General features: G+C 36.7%; 1 protein-coding gene across 2 annotated transcripts in view; it reads right to left on the reverse strand.

Annotated features, from left to right (window-relative positions):
* rftn1b (raftlin, lipid raft linker 1b) overlaps positions 1-25,373 on the reverse strand; it is a 272,217-nt gene that overhangs the window by 19,433 nt on the left and 227,411 nt on the right. For both annotated transcript variants that reach the window (XM_030158789.1, XM_030158788.1), the window contains exon 8: positions 4,588-4,691. In XM_030158789.1, coding sequence (XP_030014649.1) covers positions 4,588-4,691 — 104 coding nt within the window. The remainder of the gene's footprint in view (positions 1-4,587; positions 4,692-25,373) is intronic.

A 25,373-nucleotide genomic window follows, 5' to 3' on the forward strand; every position in this document is an offset into this window, starting at 1 on the left:
CTTTATGGGTTAAAACAGAATGATCAATTTCATTCCCTCACCTGTGGTCGCGTATATGATATCAGAATGAAAATATGAAGACACGTTTATAGGTTTTGGCTTCATTAAGCCATTTGACAGTGCAGATGAGATGCTAAATATGTGTTTAGTGCAGAGATACTCTGTTGAACACATTAGATTGAAGTACATCAAACACATTTTATCTTGATCAGTTCTGACAATGAAAAATTATGATGGTTTTAGTTCTGACTGACATTCTGACATGTTGATTTGGCAGCAAAAATCTGTTAAAATGTAGACGTTAAGGTAAATAACTATGTACTTTTGTAAGTTTGGGTCCTGTCAAGACATGAAATTTCTCATTTAGGTCTAAAACTGAAAAAATGTGTGAACCAATTAAACATTATAACTGATTCCTCTGCATCTACCAGCAGCATCACATAGTTTTTGTACATTTGTCACACCAGGTTTGAACACAATAAACAGACATTACAGATAGATTTGGATTTTAACTCCCAAATGTCGACTATTGGAAATGTGCATCACACCGTTTTTATTACAGAATCATTTATTTATTTCTCCAATGTCAGTTAATATTCAATACGTACCTAGTCAGGAAAATAATTATATGGTATCAATAAAACCATCTCCAGCTCCTGAGATGGGAAAATCTGTTTTATTACTTTTTCATATTGACCATTATGCCAACATCCACTTAATTTAGCATCTGCTCGGAAGCAAACACACAAATAATTTAAACAATATATATACAACTCTGGAAAAAATTCAGAGACCACAGCAATTTCCTGTGAAATCATCATGTGTGCATGTATGACAGCCATTCCATTCCTGTGTCTGCTGAATTCCAACACAAACACACCTTATTCTACTAAATAAACACTTGATCCATGTCTTATTCAAGAAGAAGTATAAACACCACTACTGTGGACATCACTATCTTCTTACAATAGGCAAAAACAGTGCTATTAGTACCGCAAAAGTAAATGGAATCCAAAAATAACTATGTAAAACTACTGGACTTCTGCTCTGACAATGTTCCCAAACTCTGAGGACTGGTTCTTCTATCAGGACAATGCTCCTGGCCTCAGCTAGGTCCATAAAGGTGTGGATGACGGACCACCAGATGAAGACTGTCATGGCCAGTCCAATCTGCAGACCTGAACCCACTGTGAAAACTTCTGGAGGAACATGGATGGTTACAAGCCATCGAACATCGATGAGCTTCTTGAATTTCTATACCAGGAGCTGCATAAAGTCATCCAACAGTAATGGAAGAGCCAAGAGATGTGAAAGCTGTCACTGAAAATCAGGGTTATTCCACCAAATACTGATGTCTGAACTTTTCCCAAGTTCCAACATCAGTTTTGTGTTGTTTAGAAACGAATATGAACTGGTTTTCTTTGCATTATTAGGTCTGAAAACACCTGCATTTTTTTGTTATTTTGACCATGTGTCGTGTTCTGCAAATACATGATCTAAATAATATTTTTATTTGGAATTTGGGAGAAATGTTGTCGGTGGTTTAGAGAATAAAACGAAAATATGCATTTTACTCAAACACATACCTATAAATGGTCAAATCAGAGAAAGTGATCATTTTGCAGTGGTCTCTTAATTTTTTCCAGAGCTCGCTCACTCGCTCGCTTGCTCTATCTATCTGTCTGTCTGTCTGTCTATCTATCTATCTATCTATCTATCTATCTATCTATCTATCTATCTATCTATCTATCTATCTATCTATCTATCTATCTATCTATCTATCTATCTATCTATCTATCTATCTATCTATCTATCTATCTATCTATCTATCTATCTACACACACTTGAAGTTTGCCTGAATAAAATTTACTCAAATTGAAGAAAATTTTACTCTATTCAGATGACATTTGGTCCCTCTCTAAAAAGAGTAAAAGTTACTCTTTGGGTAGAGCCAAATTTACTCTTTTTGAGGAAAATACTTTTGACTCTGAAAAAAATGCTCAGCAATTTTTCCTGTGTACTTGTACCAAATCTTCAGTTTCTCTCTAATTCCTTTCCTTTCGTTGTCATTTTCATCTTAATCCTCTAACTTGTGCATCTCTTTCCTTCATTTATCTGCACCAAGAAATTCCCAAAGCTACTCATTTTCAGTCCAGTCTGTCATTTTTTGATATGTGTTGTAGTCTGAAAGACATTCACATGATGCCATTGTTAAGGTTTGTGTGAAAAATGGTCAGAGAAGGGTGATAATTATAAAGACACAGAGAGAAAACTGACAAAGAATACAGCATAAAGCAGGATCTGAACCTTGGTCTCCTGTGGGTGAGTTCACAAATATGGTGTTCATCTAGAAGCAACACAACAACCGTCAACTACGGTTTCTACTATTAACAACATAATCAGGCCCATTTTGTCAAGTTCCAGCAGTGAAGGACTATGTTTCCTTCTCCATGGTAACCTGCACATTGTACACAGCGTAGAAAATATTAGGTTTTTATATCACGGTCTGTCCTGAATGTTAGATCACTGAAACCACACGTACAAATGGAGCTGTTTGTTCTTATGCTGGATGGACAGCACAGGGTTACAGGGTAAAGGGTTAACTGTAATAACTGCCTGTAAATGTAAATATCAGTGTAATATAAATGTAATAACTGACACTAAGGACTCATGACCAAATGTGTTGAAATGTGACTATTCTCTTTTAATTCACTTTGGAAACTTTCCTCCGTTTCCTGGTCTTATTTAATTTCATTCTGCTTTTGGATTCCAGTTAAGTGTTTGTGCATATACCGTATAGTTGGATTTTGCTTTTGAAGCATTTGAGTTTTTATGTATTTTTAGTATTGCTTTTTAGGTTTATATGCAAGATTCTTTGATTTATGGAGGTCAAAAGAAAAATTGCGTATTAAATGTCCTATATAGTGCAAAACCATTTCATTCTTGTACATTATGGGTTGTTGAAAAAATTAAAAACTTGCTAATTTTACCTGAAGTTCTGTTTCTGATTTGCATTGTCACAGAGTTTACTTTGGATATATATAACGTTTTTGTGTTTTGTTCAGGCTTACTCAGAATTTATTTTGACACGTATAAGATTTGTTAGGCTTACTTATGGGAGCTGACATGGGAATTTATGGTCAGTAAAAAGAAAAGCTTAAGGGGGTTAGGAGTATATAAGTTGAATTACATTGAGCTCCTATTTGAATGTGTTTTCTGTTTTATGTTGTTTTTTTCTTCTTGTATTGGTTTTAAATATCGATATTCGAAATAAACAATCCTTCATATTGTATATATGCATTGCATGTTTTTGAATCCTTATCTTTATTCAATAAGTGTAATAAACCCTGATGTTAGATTTCATTTTACCAGCTAACCATTTGTTTCGTTATTTCCAAATAATTTTGGTGTGATTACTTAATGATCATGACTAATATTCTTAGGAAAAATATCAATATGTGCCCTTTTATAGCAATATTTGGGCTCCCTGTTGACTCCTGTTTTAACCAAATAGAGTCTGATATAATAGCTTTTACATCCCTCCTTACAAGACGACGTATCTTATTTTTCTGGAAGTCTCCTAAACCCCCGAGATGTTATGTTTTTTCTTAAATTAGAAAAGATTAGACTCTCACTACAAGGCTCCTCAACTAAATTCTTTAATAAATGGCAATCTTTTTTAGATTACTTTCAGTCTTTACAAACACTGCCTTCAGATTGATCTCTCACACCTCCACCCTACTCTATTTTATTATTGTTAAGGTATTGTTGTTTTTTGTTGCAATTTGTTCTGTCTACCAATTATTGTCACATTTGATACATCTAGGTAATGTCTAATATTTAAAAGTAAACACAGGTATCTACAAGCTATGACTTTTTTTTATTTTTATTTATTTAGTTTTATTTTCTTCTGTTTCCATTAGCTCAGTTAATATTCTTGTACACCACAGATTTGATACTGCTTGTACTTATTTGATTTTCTACTGCTCAGAGACTGTTATGATGTTCTTGTTTCCGCTGTTGCCCCTTCTCGGAGGGCCTTGGGGTTGGATTGGGCATGGGGAAAAATGATATAAAAGGCAATGTATAATGAATGCATTGTAATTCTGCTCCTTTGTATGTACTGTTACATTGCTCACAAAAAGATAAAAAAAAAATAAAAATAAGTATAATAAACCCAACTTACAATGTTTATGACCTTGAACAGTATGATTATTGAGTCTGCATAGGATTGTCTCACTGTGACATGAACAACAGATGTGGAAGAGAGGCATGATTAGAAAAAATCAGCTGAAAATATCTAGGGAAGGGTGCTGAAAACTTAAATATGTGCACACTGATTAGTATTTTAGATTAGTTTCTTCCAAGTTTGGTCACAGTTTGACTGATGTTATGTCTGTTGGTGCACTTCCTGTCAGCACTGTGATAAAATATGCAACACTGTATTATTGCACTGGGTTGGTTCAGTGTGTGGAGAGTGTGTAAAGAACTAGGGCACTGTGTTGCAATTCCTCATGGCTGCCAAAAGGGGTCAGTGGAGGTCACAGATTATTAATTGACTCTAAACAGTCAGGAGAGGGTCTTTACCTGTTAGTCTTGATGACTGGAGTTGGCAGCACACAGGTGAGTCTCCAGCCGAATGTGGCCAAGGACTGCAGCAGAGGAATGTAGTCTGCCTTCACCTGAAGGCCCTGCGGAGGGAATAGAATACCCATTAACACCTGCACTAATCCAGGCTGTCTCTTTAAATGAACATGCAACATGCACACTGGGATGCACAGTGTTTCTGTGATTACAGCTGTGAGATGCATTAAAGTGCATCACCTAGAGACTGAATCCTAGATAAAAAAAAAACAAAAAAAACAAAACAGTAAAGGCCCGAATATAATCAGATACACTGTCTGTATTTTGATTCTAAGCAGAAGGGAAGGTGACATAAATCAGAGCTGCAGCAGCTCCACGGCTGCCATGACTCAACATCAAAACCGCTTTCATTCATGACTGGAATTTGTCAGCGCAGTGAGTCCTTGAGCAAATCGATTGCTCATGTGAAACTGCTCTCCCTGAAGTAAATATTTAGCATAGTGTGTGTACTATTAAAATACCATCAAAGCAGCTGTAATTGTATTGTCTCATTGCACATTTTTGTCAGGAAGGGAATAAAACTGCCAAATTTTAACTTATATATGCATATTTACAATAGTGTGTCAGGTCTTGTTTTGATAAATCTGTTGCTATTCTCATCAAATGCAGAACAAACCAATTTACGATCTAACCTTTATAACGTTAAGGTTTTCAGATGCGATCCTTTAAGGCTGCGCTTAGTATTTAGACACACTCAATCAAACTACAAACATACAAATAACAATGAAAAACAGTTCACAAAGGTGGTTTTTCATGCGTGCCAGGACGTGCACCGACCTAACAATGAAAAACCACAACGCGTGTCAATGAGACTCGACTCCAACGTCTACTTTCACGTGGTTTAACAGAACAGTCAAACTAAAACCCTGTGTGTTTCCCTTTAACGGTCTGTCCTTAGTATTGATAACAACATGGTTGGAAACGCCTGTGAACAGAAATATGAGGAGGAGGGGTCACCTGTACAACACCTGACAATGCAGCCCACCTACACACACCATGACCTTCCACCGTACTGAGACTGTCTAATTAAAGCTGCTTTATCCTGGGTTTCATGTTCATATATATATATATATATATATATATATATATATATATATATATATATATATATATATATGCTCTTGCCTCTGTGTTCATGGACAATTACAGAGAAAATCTGGTGACAAATCTCCCGTCTCCCCATTTCTGAATCACTAACATTTGTGACAATTATGGAAACTATAAATGTCTGCAGTGACTGCTGATCCTATTTACGATGAAATATGGAAGGAACAGTTCAACTCTTCACCAACTACTACGCGTATGTATGACAAAATGAATACTACTACTAATTCTTACCTCTATTACAGGTACCACTGCACAGCTGTTTCCTGTCAAAGGTAGCATTTCCATTATTAATGTTGGCTGACTTTAATCTTTTACAGATAGTTTTAAAGACGCTGTTTTACTTCAGTCTGTCTGAAAATGCTCACACTGTTCACTGTCTTATTTTTGAAATGAACATTTTATATGTTGTGTGTTTTATCCTTCCTACAGTGATTCATAGACTTATTTAATTATTTACATTGATTGTTTATTTATCTTGTTGCTTGGCACTGAACTAAATAAATCTTTCAAATTATTTCTAATGGATTTGAGTCAATCTGCTTTACTTAAAGCTGCATGAGGCTTGAATCAGGGCAGAAAAAAACACATTTGAGAATATTCCTGATTGATTATAAACTCTAAAGTACGGACCATTTCTGTTTTGTGATTCCAACAGAACAGCTGAGACTCTGCCTACTACTGATAGGGGGTTGAGAGAACAGTTGACAGAACAAGTGATGAAAAAAAAAGCACCAAAATAGAAAAATACAAATGAATTATTCTGTCATCGTGGTTATACTGTATCATGCTGTGTGTGTAGTTGACAGGTTTGTTAGAGGCCATAGTTACACAGGTCTGTGTATGCCATCCACACATTGACAAAAGACAGTGGAGCTGCAGCTATTGAATATTTTGTAAGTGATTTTTTTGATTCAATTCGATTAAACAATTATTTGAAAAGGCAAAAAAACAGAAAAAATGTGAAACAGATGTGTGAAAATGACAAACAACGTGTCCTTTATTCCAGAACCAAATGAAACAACTGCAACAGAATAAAAATAAAAGGATATATTAAAAAATGTTTACATAGAATGAATGAATGAATGAATGAATGAATGAACGAACGAACGAATGAATTTTTGTTATTGTGTCCTGCATTACATGGGCTTATAAGACACCAAACAATGTAAATCAAAGACCAAATACCAGACAATAGGAACAATAGATATAAACAAGACAATGTACTGACCTATTTCAACAAACACGTCTGCTGTTTTTTGCTAATTGCTAATTTATATACATTTGAATTACCCAACCATTTCATCTTGTCATCATCAGTGCTCCAGAACAGATCAGGATTTCGGATAAACATCTCATCTAACAAAGATGCTCTCAGTTCATCATATAAAGGACAACACAAAAGAAACTGTAATTCAGTTTCCACTTTCCCCAAATCACACAATCCACAAAGTCTGTTTTCTTCTGGGATTTGGGTTAAATCTCCCAGTTTCTAAGGCCAAGGGAAGGATTTCTGTACGCAACTGAGCAATTATGGACCTTTGGTTCCGGGTCAAGTTTGTGCTGACATAAAACTCGGTTTTATATGTGTTTTTCAATTGAATGTACGTCCGCAGCTTCAGTTTAGCCAGGATCCCATTCACCCATTTATCGACAAAAGCAGACATTAGGTTAGCTCTGATCTTGTTAATGCTACATGAAAGGTTGTTGTAGAATATATATTGAAGTTATGCTTCTGCAAAGACAGCTCTGACTTCCGCCACCCAAAGGGACCATGTCCTACTCCAGCCAAATACTTTTTTGGTTATTCAATTATCCGGCATATTAATAATTTGATCCCATAATCTAACCATTTCACATTTTCTTTGAATTTAACCAGGAATGTCTTATAGAAATAACAACAATAACAACAGTATAAAAGTATATATAAAAATATCTATAAGTATAAACAACAACAAACAAATCAGATAATAATAACAATAATGTTAATAATGGATTAGATTTATATAGCGCTTTTCTATGAATGCATACTCAAAGCATGTACAGAGGATCCATTACTCATTCACTCTCACATTCTCCCTCTGGTGGTGGTAAACTACATTTGTATCCACAGTTGCCCTGGGGCAGACTGACAGAAGCGTGGCTGCCAATTCGCGCCTACGGCCCCTCCGACCACCACCGAACATTCATACACATTTATACACCAGTGTTGAGTAGCAGCACTGGAGGCAAGGAGGGTGAAGTGTCTTGCCCAAGGACACAACCGCACATGGACAACTGCCAACCCTTCGGTTATTGGACGACCCACTCTACCATCTGAGAGATGACATCTACAAACAATATGTGCACTGCAGTCTACAACACATTTGGATCCAACTTCTTAACAATTTAAGATGGAACTAAAATACAACTTTGTGTTAATCCTGGCATCATGTGCGTCACAATAAGCGTCCGTGCGAAACACAACAGTGGAACCAATGTTTAACACCAGCAAAATTAAGTAAATTAAGATTTGATTCAGGAAAATTATAATTGAATATTTTTAATTGACGTGAGTTGATTCATTGACTAATGTTTTCAGCTGTGGTCACAAATGAAGACAGAGAATATTAGAACTGGATAAATATATGAGGTATGATGTTTTACAAGGATAATATTACTGTATTTATTTTGCCTTTAACTTTTGTGATAATTCCCTAAAGAAAGACACAAAAAGTACAAATACAGGGTGGGGAAGCAAAATTTACAATACTTTGAGGCAGGGATTGAAAGACAGTGTATGACCAATTAGTTTATTGAAAGTCATGAGAATTTATTTGCCACAAGAAAATTTACATCATAGAAAATGTTTTTATTCTATGTGTCCTCCTTCTTTCTCAATAACTGCCTTCACACGCTTCCTGAAACTTGCGCAAGTGTTCCTCAAATATTCGGGTGACAACTTCTCCCATTCTTCTTTAATAGTATCTTCCAGACTTTCTCCTAATAGTTTTGCTCATAGTCATTCTCTTCTTTACATTATAAACAGTCTTTATGGACACTCCAACTATTTTTGAAATCTCCTTTGGTGAGACGAGTGCATTCAGCAAATCACACACTCTTTGACGTTTGCTTTCCTGATTACTCATATGGGCAAAAGTTTCTGAAAAGGTATGGATAATAGTGTTAGGTATGATTATGACATCAATATATGTTTGGTTTCAAAAAAACTGACGTAGTGCCTGCTGAGAAAAAACAACTAAATGTTCATTGTAAATTTTGCTTCCCCATCCTGTATATGTTCTGCTTTGCACTTTTTTTTTTTTAAATTACAGTTTTGTAGGATACTTTACACTGTTTCCTACATTACATACTTTGAAATAACTAAGTAAAAATGTTGAAAATGCAAAACATTCTAAAAAAATCCCCACAACACACACGCACGCACGCACGCACACACACACACAAACATTCACTAAAGTAAGGATGAAGACACTGAAGGTTGAGTAGGAGGTAATATTTACTGCCTATCCAGGGATTATTTTTGACTGTTGTGATGTAAACCATCCTCCCTGTTCTTTAGAATGCCGTTTTATTGACCAGTGTATTGTCATTTTACTATAATTATTTGTTTCTTTAAAATTTTCTATGCTATAATTGTGCTTTTCTTTGTGTATTGTTTTTATCCAGCTGTGAATAGATGTTCAGCAATAGAACTGTATTTCACAGCAGCCTGTGTGAGCAAAGTAAAAGGCAAACGAGTACTAGAACAGTGCTTTGTATAATGATAATAATGATATAATAATATAATAGAATAATCAGTGAGTTGTTGCTGTTTTCAAGCAGACGTTCAGACGGTGCATATGTGTCTCATTCTATTAATAAAAGACCATTTTGAAACAGGATTTTTCAACTTTGGTGCAGTTTCATTTTGACATTGAAGTGAGGTGTTTATCTCTAAGTGCTGTGTGTTTGTGTAGAGATTTGACACAATGAGCCAAACTCTGCAACATTTATTAACACAGCTGGTACAAATTGTTCGAGGCCACTAACTGTTTTCCATCAATAACCTCCTAATTACTGCCTATTGACAGTAAGTAAAGAATCAATCTTAATATACTTTGCTCAGTGTGAGTTATATAAGGTGGTAGGGCCACTTTCTTACTTCCAGACTAAAAAAGCCAATATGGTACTGATATGTGTGCTAAAAAGGAGCTAGTTAATACTGAGTAGGTGAACGTTAATACAGTGGTTCACAACCTTTTTTGGCTTTTTTTTTTTTTTTTTTTTTTTTTTTAACCCATTTTAACTCTTTCAGTGCCAGACAGTTAAGGGGCTAATAAGTCTTAAAAGTGCCACAGAATTTGGCCATTTTTCAGTATTTCGCGTTGTTTTTATAATATTTGAAGAATCCTGCAGGAAACCGCTCGGTAACATCCGACCGATTGCTGATTAGATTCAAAACGCACTGGACGCAGCCGATTCATTATTGATCGTAATTTGCATAATTTATAATAATAATAATAATGATAATAATCTTTGTTTATATAGCACTTTTCATACATTAAAAACTGTAGCACAAAGTGCTCTACATATCAGTTTAAAAATCAGTACCGCCCCCCCACCCACACCCACCCACTCACCCGCACACACACACACACACACACGCACACACACACACACACACACACACACACACACACACACACACACACACATATACATGCAAACCCACAAGCTCACACATACTTAAGAAGACTGACTGAGCACGGGTAGACCAGAACAAAAATGTACAAGTAAAAGTAAAACATCAGTTTAGGAGGCGCTGTCTCAGGGAGCCATCCGCACCAGGAGGCAGCCGCCGACCCCGGCGACCAGGCACCAGCAACACAGCCCCGCATCCCAACTAGTGGGAGAGGGCCAATTGGGACCCCCACCCACCAGAAAGGAGCGGACCCCAGTGAGAGAAGGCGCCACAGCCCCCGGAGTCCACAGCCGCCCCCCGGCATGGAGGGCTCCCTCTGATGAAACACCGGAGAATAAGAAACATTAAAAAGATATAAAAATATTATTCAGTCGCGTGACCTCAAATTCCCATCTGCTTGGTCTCAAAAGGGGGACACAGAAAGAACGTCATCGAAATGTGAGAAAGAAATGGGGGTGGATGGTTTGTTTGTACACAAATATGGCGTGTTCTCCAAAGCCGATCTGATCGGCCCGTGGCACTTTAAAGGTTGTATTTGTAAAGCCGATTTAATCGGCCCATGGCACTGAAAGAGTTAAGATCACAAATTTCTGGCGACCCCAGACATTCAAAACTAAGACTTTTTTTTTTTTTGCTAAAATTAATTTGTTTTTGATCATGTAATAGTTTGCTATACTGTGTTGCAAATAAAGATTAATTTTAGATGACATTTAGTAATTTAGTGATTTAGAGATTTATTCTAAACATGCAATGAAATTTAACATATACGCAAACAAGCAAAACATGCATAATAATACAAATATCAACAATCATAACAATCTTAGACAGAAGAACAGCACAATAATTCCATTTACATGCCTGAAAAGGGGTGGGAAGAAATGCATCTTATTTAATCCCACCCCCTCTCCCTAAAATATTACTAATAATATATGTCCCTCTTCCTTTTACATGACTCTTTTATATTTATATATCTATTCACACAAACACACTCATTCATCCATATACACATACATACGTTTATACATATACCCACGACATACAAGTACAAATACACACATACAAATACACGTATAATCTTTTACCTATGCGCTTTTTAGTTGTGCTGGCAAATAAATAAATAAATAAATAATATATAACTCAAAGAAAGAAATATAAACAAAAACAGCAGTGAACATATGGTGACAATTAATAACCTTCATCCCTATATCTTGTGAAAAACATGTTCTCATAAGTGCTCTTGACTTGGTTTAAGTTATATAATGTATATTATGATGGATGGAGGCAGAAAAGCCAGGTGTAGATTACTGCACAAAGGGAGAATTTTATTTTTCTTGGTCAAGATATGTACAGTCAGTCCAGCTTGGATTTACAAGGCTGACAATTAATACTGAACAAACAAGAACTCAAACTATGAATTATGAAAGAGCTGCAGCATCTGAAACCGACCACAATGAACATTTGAAAGTCACATGATCAGGTCAATCAAGACATGCCCTCTTTTAGGTATTATATCCTGCATTTTATTTGAACTGGATTTTAATTAGGAAACGTGTGTGGTGTTTCAATTTTTGTGAAACATATATTAAATCATTCAAAAATATTTTTTATTAGTAATTTTTACTTTTATTTTTAATCCATTACTAGAAATTTCAGGCGACCCCAAGGTTGAAAAACACTGTGTTAATGTAAGGACCGACTGCACAAATAATGCAAACAATACAGGTCAAACTGCCAGTGTTATTACTGCTACTGTCACTGAGCCTGTTTACATGACCATAAAAGTTTGATAACTGGGAGTAATCGGATAATTGTAATGATCAAATCTAATGCATTTATATGTACTTAAGAACTGCGATAAATGTAAATGCTGGTTTAGACGCTCCGGTCCATTATCAGATTTCTTTTGAAGTATGCACGTAGTGATGGTAGACTCAAACGTCTTGTTGTTTTCAGCTGACGTGTGACTATGTAACTTCCATTCTCTATGATTTTAATTGTTTTTACACATACGCTGACATAAAAGAATGAAATAGATCAGATTAACCTGTACACATGCAAGAAGACATTGGAGTATTGGGGAGAAATGCAGGTGTGTTAATCTGATTTGTCATAATCAGATTACTGCTGTTCTCTGATAAAACAGTTCAGATTGTACTGTTTACATGGTCACTTGAATAATCTGATAACTCCAGAAATCGGATAATGATCGGAGTATTGGTGTGAATGTAAACAGGCTCAGTGTATAACCTTTAATACGACCTCACTTTCCTTCACTTTAATGTGTACTTTAACAGTGAAAGTCCATTTATTAGGCAGAGGCAGAGACATGGCTTGTTTTGGTCCAACAGGCAGACTGATCAGTATGCAGCTCCCACTGTGAACCATGGGACAGACTTTAGACCAAAACACTTAAAACCACTTCATCGCACATCGCCTCATTTTTCTTCTACAGATTCTTATTGACCAAGATGACACAACATGCACAAACAGACCTTAAGCACTTCCATTTCAAGCTGTAAGGAAGGCAAGAGCTAATCGTTAGGATACGACACGCTGCTCCCAACAATATTTACACAGGCATTACTTACACGGCTCCTATGGGGAACAGTGGATCTACATTTTTTTGCAGTGGTTTATATTGGAATGACTCCCAGAAATGGGCTTTCTTTCAAAGGCTGCCCAGAAAGTAAATTGAGAAATAATTTTTCTGTAATGGCTTGGTGTTCTTTGGAGTAGGTGAGAGTTAATCACAATCCCCTGAGTCTGATTCCTTCTCTGTGTGTTGCTGCATCAGCACTTCTGCACTGAACCTGAGCATAAGGAACAAACTCATCAGCGTAGACGTCGGTGGTATTGGAGGAATCATAAAGGACCACACAGTAAAACAACACAACTGTACTTCTCAAAGCTGCTTTAAATGAAGACAAACTTTTACCTCTCCAGGGTTTTCCTCAGATATCCTCCTCTCACAGTTTTAGCCTGAAGCTAAAGGGCATCTTATCTGTCTGACTTTCTCTGTTGGTTTTCGTGGCTGATGAGGAGTTCTGCTCAAGTGCCTTGAATCAATCCTGCTTTTAATCTTTGGCCACTCAACCCCTATGCTATCATTTTCAGAAAAAGCCATGCAGATATGATCCAGCTGTTTGGAAATTCAGCCCTTAGACAAAGTTTGTTTTCAGGAGTGGAGTCTCTGCAGGTCACCTTCAGGTTCAGAGTGCACTCGCAACAAAAACACAGGTCTGTTGTTTTTCTTTAAAGCTCTGCTGCAAAGCAGACATAACAAACCAGAATTCTGTTTCTCCCCGGCTCTGGATAGAGCTGTATTTGTGCAGACTATTGGGGTCAACAGGTTTGCAGACACATACGCGTAATGATGAAGCAAATGCCTTTAAAAAAGGACTTTCACATTCTGTTCCTCATTGGCTCGCATGACCTGGTACATTGTTGTCACAGCAACAGAAATTCTCTGTTTGGTATGTACTGTGTTGAGACATTTCACACTATTTATTACATTTTTGTGTTTTTTTTTTTTTTTTTTTTTACATTAGCTTGGATCAGTACAGTGTATTTCAGGGTATAATGATGCAGCATCACAAAACATAATATTACAATATTTTTTATCTATCTATCTATCTATCTATCTATCTATCTATCTATCTATCTATCTATCTATCTATCTATCTATCTATCTATCTATCTATCTATCTATCTATCTGTCTGTCTGTCTGTCTGTCTGTCTGTCTGTCTGTCTGTCTGTCTGTCTGTCTATCTACTCTGATGCAGAAGACCTGGGAATGATTCCTGATTGAAATGGTCTTGGGGGGGGGGGGGGGGATCCCCCATTGATAACCTAATATATTTATCATTTATTTTAATACGATTTATTTGAATGATTTTACATGTATTTTCTGTTTATTTTATTTCTGTTTATTTAACATATTTTATTGTCTATTTTGCCTGATATTCTTGTTGTCATTTAGTAACAAAACATGCTAATGGTTCAGTTCAGTTACTATAAAGAAAATACATATGGCAACTACAAGAAGTTACAGGAAGAAATTACACGACAGTATTGTTGATTTTCTGTTGAGGATGAAACAGACCTCTGTCATGGTCTTAAATATCTTACTCCACCTGATAAAATCTAACTGATAAAATTTTGTAAAACCTGGGAAAGTTTGAGGTTTTGCAGCAGTTTAGTCCCATTTATGGCAGTTCTAGAGTTTGTTATGTTGCCCAACCTTTGACCAAATACATGTATTTTTATATTTCTAATCTTTATATAATCAAAACTAGAGGTAAAAATAATCACATTCACCAAATATGACACTAACCTCTCCCACTGATATGATATTAACCCTGCTAACATTAGGAGGTTTAGTAGGGAAATTATATTATTGGTCCATGATGAAACATGTGATGCACTAATGTTTTCACCAACAGTTAAACCTGATTACGATCTCTTGTCTTTATTTTAATATGGTCACAAACCAGTGGCTGACACCATGGTTCATCCATCCATCCATTTACAATCTATGGGTTGAGTTGAATATTTACTTTATTTTTCCATATTACTATATTATTAATGTGTTTTTGTATTAATATCATTGCACTTCGACAACTGTACCACAAAGACTTTTCACTGCAACTTCGTAACTCACAGCCAGGATTGAGAATCACTGAACACACTTTTGGGAATTCATTTTAACACAGAATAACATAAGTATAAGCTGAAAAACCCTGCTTTTACTTGAAGCATCAGTGTAAGTCTTCATTATGTAACTTCGCAGGTAGAAATGAGTATTTGATGACTGAAGACTGATGAAACTTCTCTGACAAATCATTGATTTTCGAGCAGGTTCACTGTTGTTTTGACAGAGACGGGGCTCAGAGCAGTCTGGTGTCTCAGTACGATGCAGTGCCTTTTGTTTACTGCTTTGTTAAATTAGCCTGCTGGGTAGGAATCTAAAAAAAAACAGACTTTTTTAGGTTAACTGAGCCGACATGTTTTACACCACAGAGTAAAGACGAAGAGACGAGTCAGTTTCTGCGTCACATTGACCTCAATTTTGACTGACTCTGCCTCGACAGACATTTCAGGACTGTACTAAACAGATATTCACACAGCAGTGGCTGAACAGGATGTTTCACCTTATTAAAGGCAAGAAGACGGTTCTCAAAATCATACACTGGCAGAAAATACCTGGTGGAACTTGTACTATAACTTCTCTATAATAATGAATAATGTGGATAATATGAAAAACATTCTCAACTACATTACCACACTCTCATATAACATCCAGTGTTTTTCTTCTGTTAATAGGCAGGAAGTTGATGGATTAAAGCCCAGGACTTTGTCATCACAGTGAGGTTTGCTTCCTGACTCTTAAAATTTTTCGGTTTGGGCTAAGGATGCACCGATACCACTTTTTCCAGACCGAGTACCAGTACTTACATTTGACTACTTGCTGATACCGAGGACTGATATGAGTAATTAACAATGCTGCGTTCCAGGTAACTTGTAACTCGTGTTTTTCCAACCTTCTACTGGTGAAAATGCACTGGAATGGCAGTCAGACCCATGACTTCGCACCCGTGAACTCGTACTAGATTAATGTACTCCCAGTTCCGAGCTCTGACGTCACATAGCCCGTGAAACAACGGCGGCCCTCGTGGATGCAGGGTTTTAGCAAAGTGTTTATTAAAACTCTGACATTATTTTTCTGCAAATGTTCTGCATTTTCAGCAACTACTCTAGTGTTAGCTAATTTTCAGAAGAAATCTTACCAAAATAATTTTCACTTGTTCCATTGGAAGACTTTTTTTTTGCTTGAATTAAAAATCTGTCAATGGAACAAGTGAAAATTATCTTGGTAAGATTTCTTGAAATAAGATTTTCAAGAACTATTGTCTAAAAATAAGTTCTTATAACTCACTTACAAGTTACTCTTTAGGTGATTATGTCTTATTTTAAGTGTGATGAGATATTTTGACTAGAAATTAGAAAAATACACTTGGTAAGATTTTGATTTTTGCAGTGCTGTCCACTAGTACAACAGTACTGGGATAACTGGCTGCTGTCATATATCCTGTACTTTGGTAGGTAGTGGTAGGTGTCATATGTGGTGTTTTCCTGTCTTTCCTCTCATGCTTCCTGCTAACCAGCCTGTGGTTGGGACATATACATTATTGGTGGTGGTTTTACCTGCAGAACATCTGTCTGGGTTACAGAATGTAGTTATTTATTTATTTGCAGCTAACAGGCTACAGAACACTGTATCTGTTGTGATTTCCAGGACTTTGACTCTTGTATACTTGTTCAGTTTTTCCTTCTTTTTTCTTCTCTCTTTTCTGTCTCTTTTAAAACTGACACATTGTTGATTTTTATTAGGAATAGACAACATGTGTATGTAGGAGAATGGGCTCCTGTAGCATCCACAAATCTTTCATTTCATGTAAAAGTTCTTCCCTTTCCCCACACAGTAAAAATGCAGTGTCAGTATTTCAGAATCAAACTATTTTAACCTAGAGTATTTATAGCTCTATGGAGAGTAAACCACCTCTAGTTAAAAGTTAGTGTAAAGTTCTGCACAGATGCAGTGTAAAATTCAACTCTACAGTGTGATGATTAGTGCTAGTCTGACGCATTGCATTGTGGGTACTGGAAATTTTACTCATTGTGTTCTATTTTATGTGCAGGGGTTTGAGTGGAGTTTTGTTTTAATGTTTATTTAGGTTAATATGTCTGTTTTACAATGTTTATTGGTCTTCTTTATGTTCTTTTTTTTTTATTTTTTTTTTATATTAATGTGACACCATTTGTCAAACCTGCAGACAGAACAATACCGAACCTGTCGATATGAACTTAAATTTGTGTAACTATTGTGAGGAACCAGCTCTAACAAAGTGAAAGCACTTCCTGGTTTGGTTTAAATCCATGGGGCAATTAATCTCCCTTCAAACTATAAGCGTAACAATAATACAATTAATCTATTGTTGTAAATCTAAGGGATACTTCAAGAAATGTATGGAAATCATGTCACGATCCCCACCTTGGGTACCTCTGGAATTCTACATTGTTTCAATATTAACACATTATTTAGTCATTTTTAAGCTAAATTTGGAGTAAAAATAGCTCTATAAAGTGTAATCATATTACTCTAACAGTGTGAAAACACCAGTGTTAAATATTTTTCCACATTTCATTGTTTATTTTGACACTGAATTGAGTAGAATTTGACACTGGCTATAGAGTATATTTCACTCTAATTGTGAGTGGGACCAAATTATATCTGAAACAGAGTTAAATTCAACTCTCTAAGAACTAAACTGACACTCTGTTTAAATTATAAAATTCCAATGGACCCCCAGACTATCTACCTTGGTCTAATACCTGATGACGTAATTAAAAGAGAAGACAGTTATTTAAAATTTTAATTCTAATAATAATGATAGTAATAATAATGGAGTCTTGCTTGCAAAAAGGTAGTCATAAGGAACTGGTTAAAAAATGACCCTCTTAGATCACAACAATGGCTGAACATTATAGAGGAAATATATACCACGGAAAAATTAACATTTCATCTGAGGATTAAGATGGGAACTTGTAAGCGAAGATGGGAGAAATGGACCATATTCGAGGACACTAATTCTTGATATCAGATCAGGTACGGAAAAGCAGTCGAATGCATAAGGGACAGCATCCTCCATTGTTGTATTGTGTGGGATTTTTTTTTCTTTCGTTGTTGTTACTGCACTGTAAAAGTGATTTAAAATATTAAAATAAAAAGTAAAAAACAAAACAAAACACTGACACTGTTTTTTGCTGTGTACTCGGTATTCTCAATTCTTAATCTCTCACAAGCATAAACCCAACCCCTTCATCCCACCATCCACCCTCCAAACATAAACACATTTTTATTTTTATGTTAAACTGATGCAGGACCACGCGGATGCTTTTTCCAAATGTCCCTTTAGCTCGTTTTACATTCAGCCACGTTTCCGTCTCCGTGGCACCCACCATGACAGTTTTGCGGTACATTCATGATAAAACAGCAGAGCTTCTTTTCTATCATTTAGGTGTTTCTGGTGTTATGTTACACCTCAAACATCAGCCTCACCCGATGCACCGCCTCGGAGCTCATCATATCAGCATCATCGTCACGTTGTCTGACAGAGCGGGCCAGATCTCTCACTTCCAGGGACAGTGCAAATTACTCTGCTTCTATATCTAGGTCACCTCCTCTCTCACCTCCGTCAGAAACGATAAAGATATCATGGACACAGGACACACTTTAATGATCACCTGTCTGTGCAACATACACTGGATACAGCACTGGAACAAATATACACATAAATGCAATCTGTAAATGGATAAATTATGCATAAAGAAAACTAAAAATACAAAGAGAATGAGTGTTCCTGTGTCTTTTGTGTGGCTATAATTCCACAGAGACAGTAGAGGCTGACTACACACTCTCACAGACACACACTTGAACAACACCAGATCTTGAGGTGTCTTAAAACTATTCCTTCAAAGCTTGCTCTGTGCTGTACCGTTGCTGTGATGTGGGGCCCTAATCTTATTTCAGACATAATTTGGTTTCCTCAGGCTGTGAAGTGCCGTATTTCTTTCTTTCTTTTTTTTTTTTTTTTTAAAGCCAGAGGATGCGAGTGAATCCTGGGGAAAGAGTGACAACAATGTCAGCGGCGTTAAGCTCCTTTCACAGCCGTTTTCCCAAAACCGAACTCGGCTGATGTTAACTTTTAAAGGTGTCACTCTGCTGATATAGACAGTTTCTTAAACTCCTGCAGCAGTTCTTCTGATTTGTCTTTTGGGTTCATTGGGATCAAGGACGAGACACATCTGTGACGACATCAAACTGATATTTTAACAAGTGACAATGACACTCCCACATCCACTACACACAGTATATGCTCATATAACAGCACCTTAACTCATAAAGACCCAGTGCTACTTTTGTGGCAGTTCCCAAATGAATTTTTCTCTCTATCTAACCTTTCTTAAGTGATTTATCACAATTCATTCTAACATTATCCTCTGTATTTTGCACTTCTGAGTGAAAAATCAGGTAGTTAATTCACTGATCATACAGATTTTCATGAAAGCTCACATTAAATTTGAAGATTATTACATCAGAAACAGAGAAAACTGAAGAAAAAGTGATTTTTCAGTCAAATCTATCATTAACTGAAGTCAAAACCCAGAGTTCAGTGAATGATAAAATGAGGTTTGGTGCTAATAATGATTATTTCTTCTTACTGAAAACAGGAACTAAGGAATAAAGGCCTGGCTTTAATACAAGCCTCCCTTAAATAAAGGCCTGGGCGACAATTTGTGAACTACATTAAATATAGTCTCCACAATAAGTCCTAACCCGTAAAGACCCAGTGCTACTTTTGAGGTGTTTCTCAAATGATTTCTCGATATTTGATCATTCTTAAGTGTTTTGTCACCATTTCTTATAAAATAATCCTTCTGTATTTTGCATCTTTCCAGTGAAAATCAGGTATTTTCCAGCATTTAATGTACTGATAGTATAGATGTTCATAAAAGCTCAGATTAAAGTTGGGGTTATTATATCAAAAACAGAGAAAACTGAAGAAAAAGTGACATTTTTAGTCAAATCTGTCATTAACTGAACTCAAAACCCAGAGTTCAGTGAATGATAAAATAAGATTTGGTGCTAATAATGATTATTTCTTCTTAATGAAAACAGGAACTAAGAAACAAAGGCCTGGCTTTAATACAAGTCTCCCTCAAATAAAGGCCTGGGCATCAATTTGTGAACTACACTAAACATAGTCTCCACAATAAGTCCTAACCCGTAAAGACCCAGTGCTACTTTTGAGGTGTTTCTCAAATGATTTCTCTATGCTGACCCTTTCCTAAAGGGGTCATATTTCGCTAAACCCACTTTTATTAGTCTTTGGTTCATTCATTTGTGTATTTGGACCCTAATAGTTCATAAAGTTTGAATTTGAACCCTCCAGATGCTACAAAGCTAAATCGAGTGGATTTCTACTACCTGTTTTAATTCCTTCTTAATTTGTTACATTTTATAACTAGTGATGTCACAACATTTGCACATATAAGGTCAAGACTTCCGACGAAGATTTCTCCGAGTAGGACATAATAGTTTTGGCAGCAGCAGTGGTTGTAGTCCATACTGAAAATATGTCCAAACTTGGAGCTGATTACCGAAAATGTTCAGCTGTTAGTTGAACAGGACAGAACAACACAACACAGCCAAAGACCTGGAAGGGGGTGGGGTCATGCGCATTTAAAGGGCCAGCGCTCAGAACAACCTTTTTTGTGTCATTACTCAAAAATAGGGTTGAAGATGGACCTGTGGAGGTTAACTAATGAAGAATTCTGTAACGTCCCTGTCTGCTCTGTTCTCTTTTTTCTTTCTCTCTCTCTCTCTCAGCCACACCTCCTCATCTCTCTCTGCCGCACCTTCTAATCATCCTAACTCCGTCCACCTGTGTTCCTCAGCTGCAGCCCATTAGCTGGGGCGTATATATTCACCCCTCTGCTCTTTGTCATTTGCCAGATTGTTCTACCTTCGTGTGTACTCTCCAGCATTCTTCTCCAGCCTGAACCTTTGATCCTGACCCTGTTTGTTCTGACCCGACCTGCCTGCCGCCTGGATTCCTACCCTGCCTGCCTGTCCGACCTCACCTGCCTGTCTACTTCCCCAGTAAATGACCAGCCTTTGTTTGACCACGTCTCACTGCCTGAACCCCGGATGACCGACCTGCCTTCCGTCTCCAACCACGTCTCCTGCCTTCGCCCTCCTGGTCCTGTTCGGATTCCCCAGTTCCCGACCTATCGCCTGTCCTCGACTCACCTGCTGTCTGTCCCTTGCCTATTGCTTGTTTGCCAGTTAATAAACACTGTTAAAGTCTCTAGTTATGTGGTTCTGCTTTTGGGTCCTCTATTGTACTTGTATCGAATTCAGACCCAAGCATAGCATTTACAGTTTATGTAGACCACAGGGAAATGTTTAAAAATGTATAATTCCATTTAATAAAGCAAAATATCACTCCTCTAAGTGATTCGTCACCATTTATTATAAAATAATCCTCTGTATTTTGCATTTTTCCAGTGAAAATCAGCTGTTTTCCAATATTTAGTGTACTGATTGCGTAGATGTTCATAAAAGCTAAGATTAGCATTGAGGGTTATTGTATCAGACACAGAGAAAACCGAAGAAAAGGGACATTTTTCGTCAAATCTATCATTAACTGAACTCAAAACCCAGTGTGTCCATCCACTGTCATTGATCCAACTCCATGGGTTTTACTGGTGAAACAATGTTGAAGAAAATGACAGTGTTTCCACGGTAACTAAATGGGTCATATCTGATGACCATGAAAAGACGACAAACTGTATTTTTTTACCAATTATTTACATGGATTGATAAAATTAGCGGATATACAGGTATTAGACATCTACAGTTACAGTAGATGGTTTATGTCGATGGTGGATGTCTGGTTTTTTATGGGTTAACAAAGGCCTCAAGACTCTAGTTTGTTTAAAATCAGTTAACACAAAACAGCTCCTTTGGCTTTAAATCATTTTGCAAATGCATAAAACAACAGTTATTTTTTATGTCTGTGCAGTGCTAATGATAATATAAACATGGGTTTTCTTGTGGTAACCAGGGAGATAGTTTGCAATCTGTCTTGTGCTTTGCTCCTGCAGATTTTCAGAGCTATGTATAATCCTTTAACAGAAATGCCTGCAACTCACAGATGCATTGCTCAGCATTGCACAGAAGTAATCATCTTCCAGTTTTTGTCGTGCACATCGGCTCGTAGCTGTATCACTGCTGTACCTAATTAGAGTAACAAACAGCTAATCCAGTATTATTGCTCTGGTAAGGAATATTTCAAAGGGTTAATTTTCTCATATTGTTACACATTCCCCATGGTGTATACCCCTGCAGATAATCAGGTTTGTGTCGGGTATTTGAGATTCACTACATACCAAAAGACTGCAGACACCCAAACAAAATAGAGGGACATCTTAATGCGGCTGATGAACGTTCTTCTCTTTCTAAAGCCTTGGGAATTAATCCATCTGGGTAACCACTTCCAGTTTTCTACAGAGGATCTCCTCCAGAGGAAACTGCAGCTTCGAGGATTTGCTTCTATTAAGTCCTGGTTCAAAGTCTGTTAATCCATTTTAAGCTATAGGTGTTTGATAAAGGTGAAGTTTGTATGCTCTGTGCAGGCCAGTCAACTTCAACCATCCCCAGAAAATAAATACAGTTTCTGTTTCTGTGTACCGTTTTAAGAGGAAAGAGCTTTCCTAAACAAATTTTTCTTTAGACATTTGTCTTAACTTGCATAGTAATACTCATTTATCATTGAGATTCAACATAATTGGAGTAAGAGACTGACTTAAACCCTAAAAAAAACAAAAGTACACAAAAGTTTCCGTACTTAAAAGATCTCCAGATTTCAGAGGCACCACAGCTTTATATAGTACTCCATATGTGCAGTACTGTGCAAAAGTCTTACTCCAACTTTATCTTTGTTGTATTTTACGGTTGAAATCATCGTACATATTTAATTCTCGTTCTATTTTCTTAAACCCTGTAAAACCTGACCCATCAAAAACTAGTCACAAAGTTACATTTTTTTTTTTTTTGGAATTTAGATGTTTATGAGACCTTATAACCAAAGTTTGAAATACAGTGTAGTTTATGATATATTTTTGATGTATTTTTTGAGCTCCATGCACCCACTTTTGCTTGGTTAACATGTTTGTTACTGCTAATGCGGCTGCGTGGAGCTCCACTTCCCACAATGCATGTCGCAACAAATTTCTGAAAATACCCGAGTGATCTACTGCCTCTGTTTGAAAACACATGGAGTGTTTATGGTGGAGTATAGTTCGAAATTGTTCACCGTGAGGGAAGAGATTCAGGTGAATAATCATGGAAAGACTTGCAGATTCGTGATACTTAGGCTATGACCTGGATTTTGCAGATTTGATGAAAACTTGGTGACGAAAGTCATACACAGCTTTAAACATTTGTTTTTTCAGATAAATTTGTATATTTGAAACTGTGATAATGTGATAAAGGGCAGATAGGCTTTAAAATAGTAGCTGTTTTTATATTGATGGGATATCTGTTAAGGAGAGATAATGATTACAAAATAAAATAAAGAAACAGAAAGTAACAGTATCTGCATCGGCCAACATTATATTTGTTAGTTTATTAAAGTTCTCATGTCCACATATGCATTTGTCAGTCTCTCTATTTCGATCCAATCTAGATACATGTGAGGTATGTGCAGCAGGAAAAGCTGCCGTTTCAGGTTAAAACAGCTTCTTATAAACCACAGAGGTCGTATTTAGTGTGACCTCCCTTTACACTTAACATGTCTTTACCCATTTGTTCAGACTATGAGAGCTGAGACAATATTATTTAGCAACTGGTGCACCCTTACACAACAGTTCATGTTAAAATGTACAAAACAACTGTTTTTGAGTTAGAATTTGGTTAGGTTTATGCATAAAAACAAATGAGTAAGAGTTAGGAAAATATAATTACAGCCTAAATATGACATGATAATCAGTGAATCTGTATGAATGTAGTCATTATATTACACATACACATGCCAGCACCAGCCATGTTCTCAGGTTTTATAGGAGTATCTGCAAAGACAGTGGAAACAGTGTCTTCTCTCTCTTCATTTGTTGAAGTGGAAGCTGCTGTTATGTCCACTACAGCGTTAGAAAAAAGACAAATACCACCTTAACCCTGGAGCCAGGATGAAGAGACTGAAGGTGAGGTTAAAAACTGACAAATCTATTAGTACAGTGAACAGTGTGTAGCATGGAAGGATCCTCCGACGACGCCTGTTTGTGCATTTAACGTCCTGTTGGTTCCTGTTGACAGTAAAGTAATAACCAACAGTGTCAGTGTCAGTCTGCACCGCAGGACGATGGAATGGAAAAATAAGACCAGGACTAAAGGCTCCATTTACAACCACAGGATGCAAGTACTGTCAAATTCAAGTTATCTATTCTGTCTGTCTGCTGGTCTGTCTGCCTGTCTGTCTGTGTTTCCGTCTGTCCATCTGCCTGCCTGTCTGCCTTTCTGTCTGTATTTCTGTCTGTCCGTCCGTCTGTCTGTCTCTTGTCTGCCTGTCTGTGTTTCTATTTGTCTGTCTGTCTATCTGTCTGTCTCTGTTTCCGTCTGTCTATCTGTCTGTGTTTCTATCTGTCTGTCTGTCTGTCTATCTGTCTGTGTTCCTGTCGTCTGTCTGTGTTTCCGTCTGTCTCTCTGTCTGTCCATCTGCCTGCCTATCTGTCTGTATTTCTGTCTGTCTCTCCGTCTGTCTGTGTTTCTGTCGTCCGTCTGTCTATCTGTCTGTGTTTCTATCTGTCTGTCTGTCTCTCTGTCTGCCTGTCTGTCTTTCCTCATCTCCACTCTAAACTGTCTGGTGTCTGTGTCTGAAAGCATCAAATATTTCATGGAGGAAAACTTCATCTCATTACCTCTGTGACACAAGTCTTTATTATTTATTTTATTTTATTTTATTTTATTTTATTTTATTTTATTTTATTTTATTTTATTTCGGGTACATAAAACTTAACTGGGGGCAGATGAAACAAAGCACTAATACCCTGTTACTGTAATAAACACATTTCAAGTATCAGGTATTATACTTTCACTGCCTCCATTTTCAAAACAGACTGTTGATGCATTTGTGGACAGTAATCATGTGTCAATATTTACCTTTACATCCAACGTTTGACTGATTAAACCTAAAAGGATGAAAAATAACACTGAGATGAAGCCAGCTCTGGGTTTAAAGATGACAATGACATAATAAAATGAAAACAATGTAAAAGACGTCAGACAAAAACAACATAAAAAAAGATGGAAATAATGTA

The sequence above is a fragment of the Sphaeramia orbicularis genome, chromosome 16 (genome assembly GCF_902148855.1).
Source record: "Sphaeramia orbicularis chromosome 16, fSphaOr1.1, whole genome shotgun sequence".
Lineage (NCBI taxonomy): Eukaryota > Metazoa > Chordata > Actinopteri > Kurtiformes > Apogonidae > Sphaeramia > Sphaeramia orbicularis.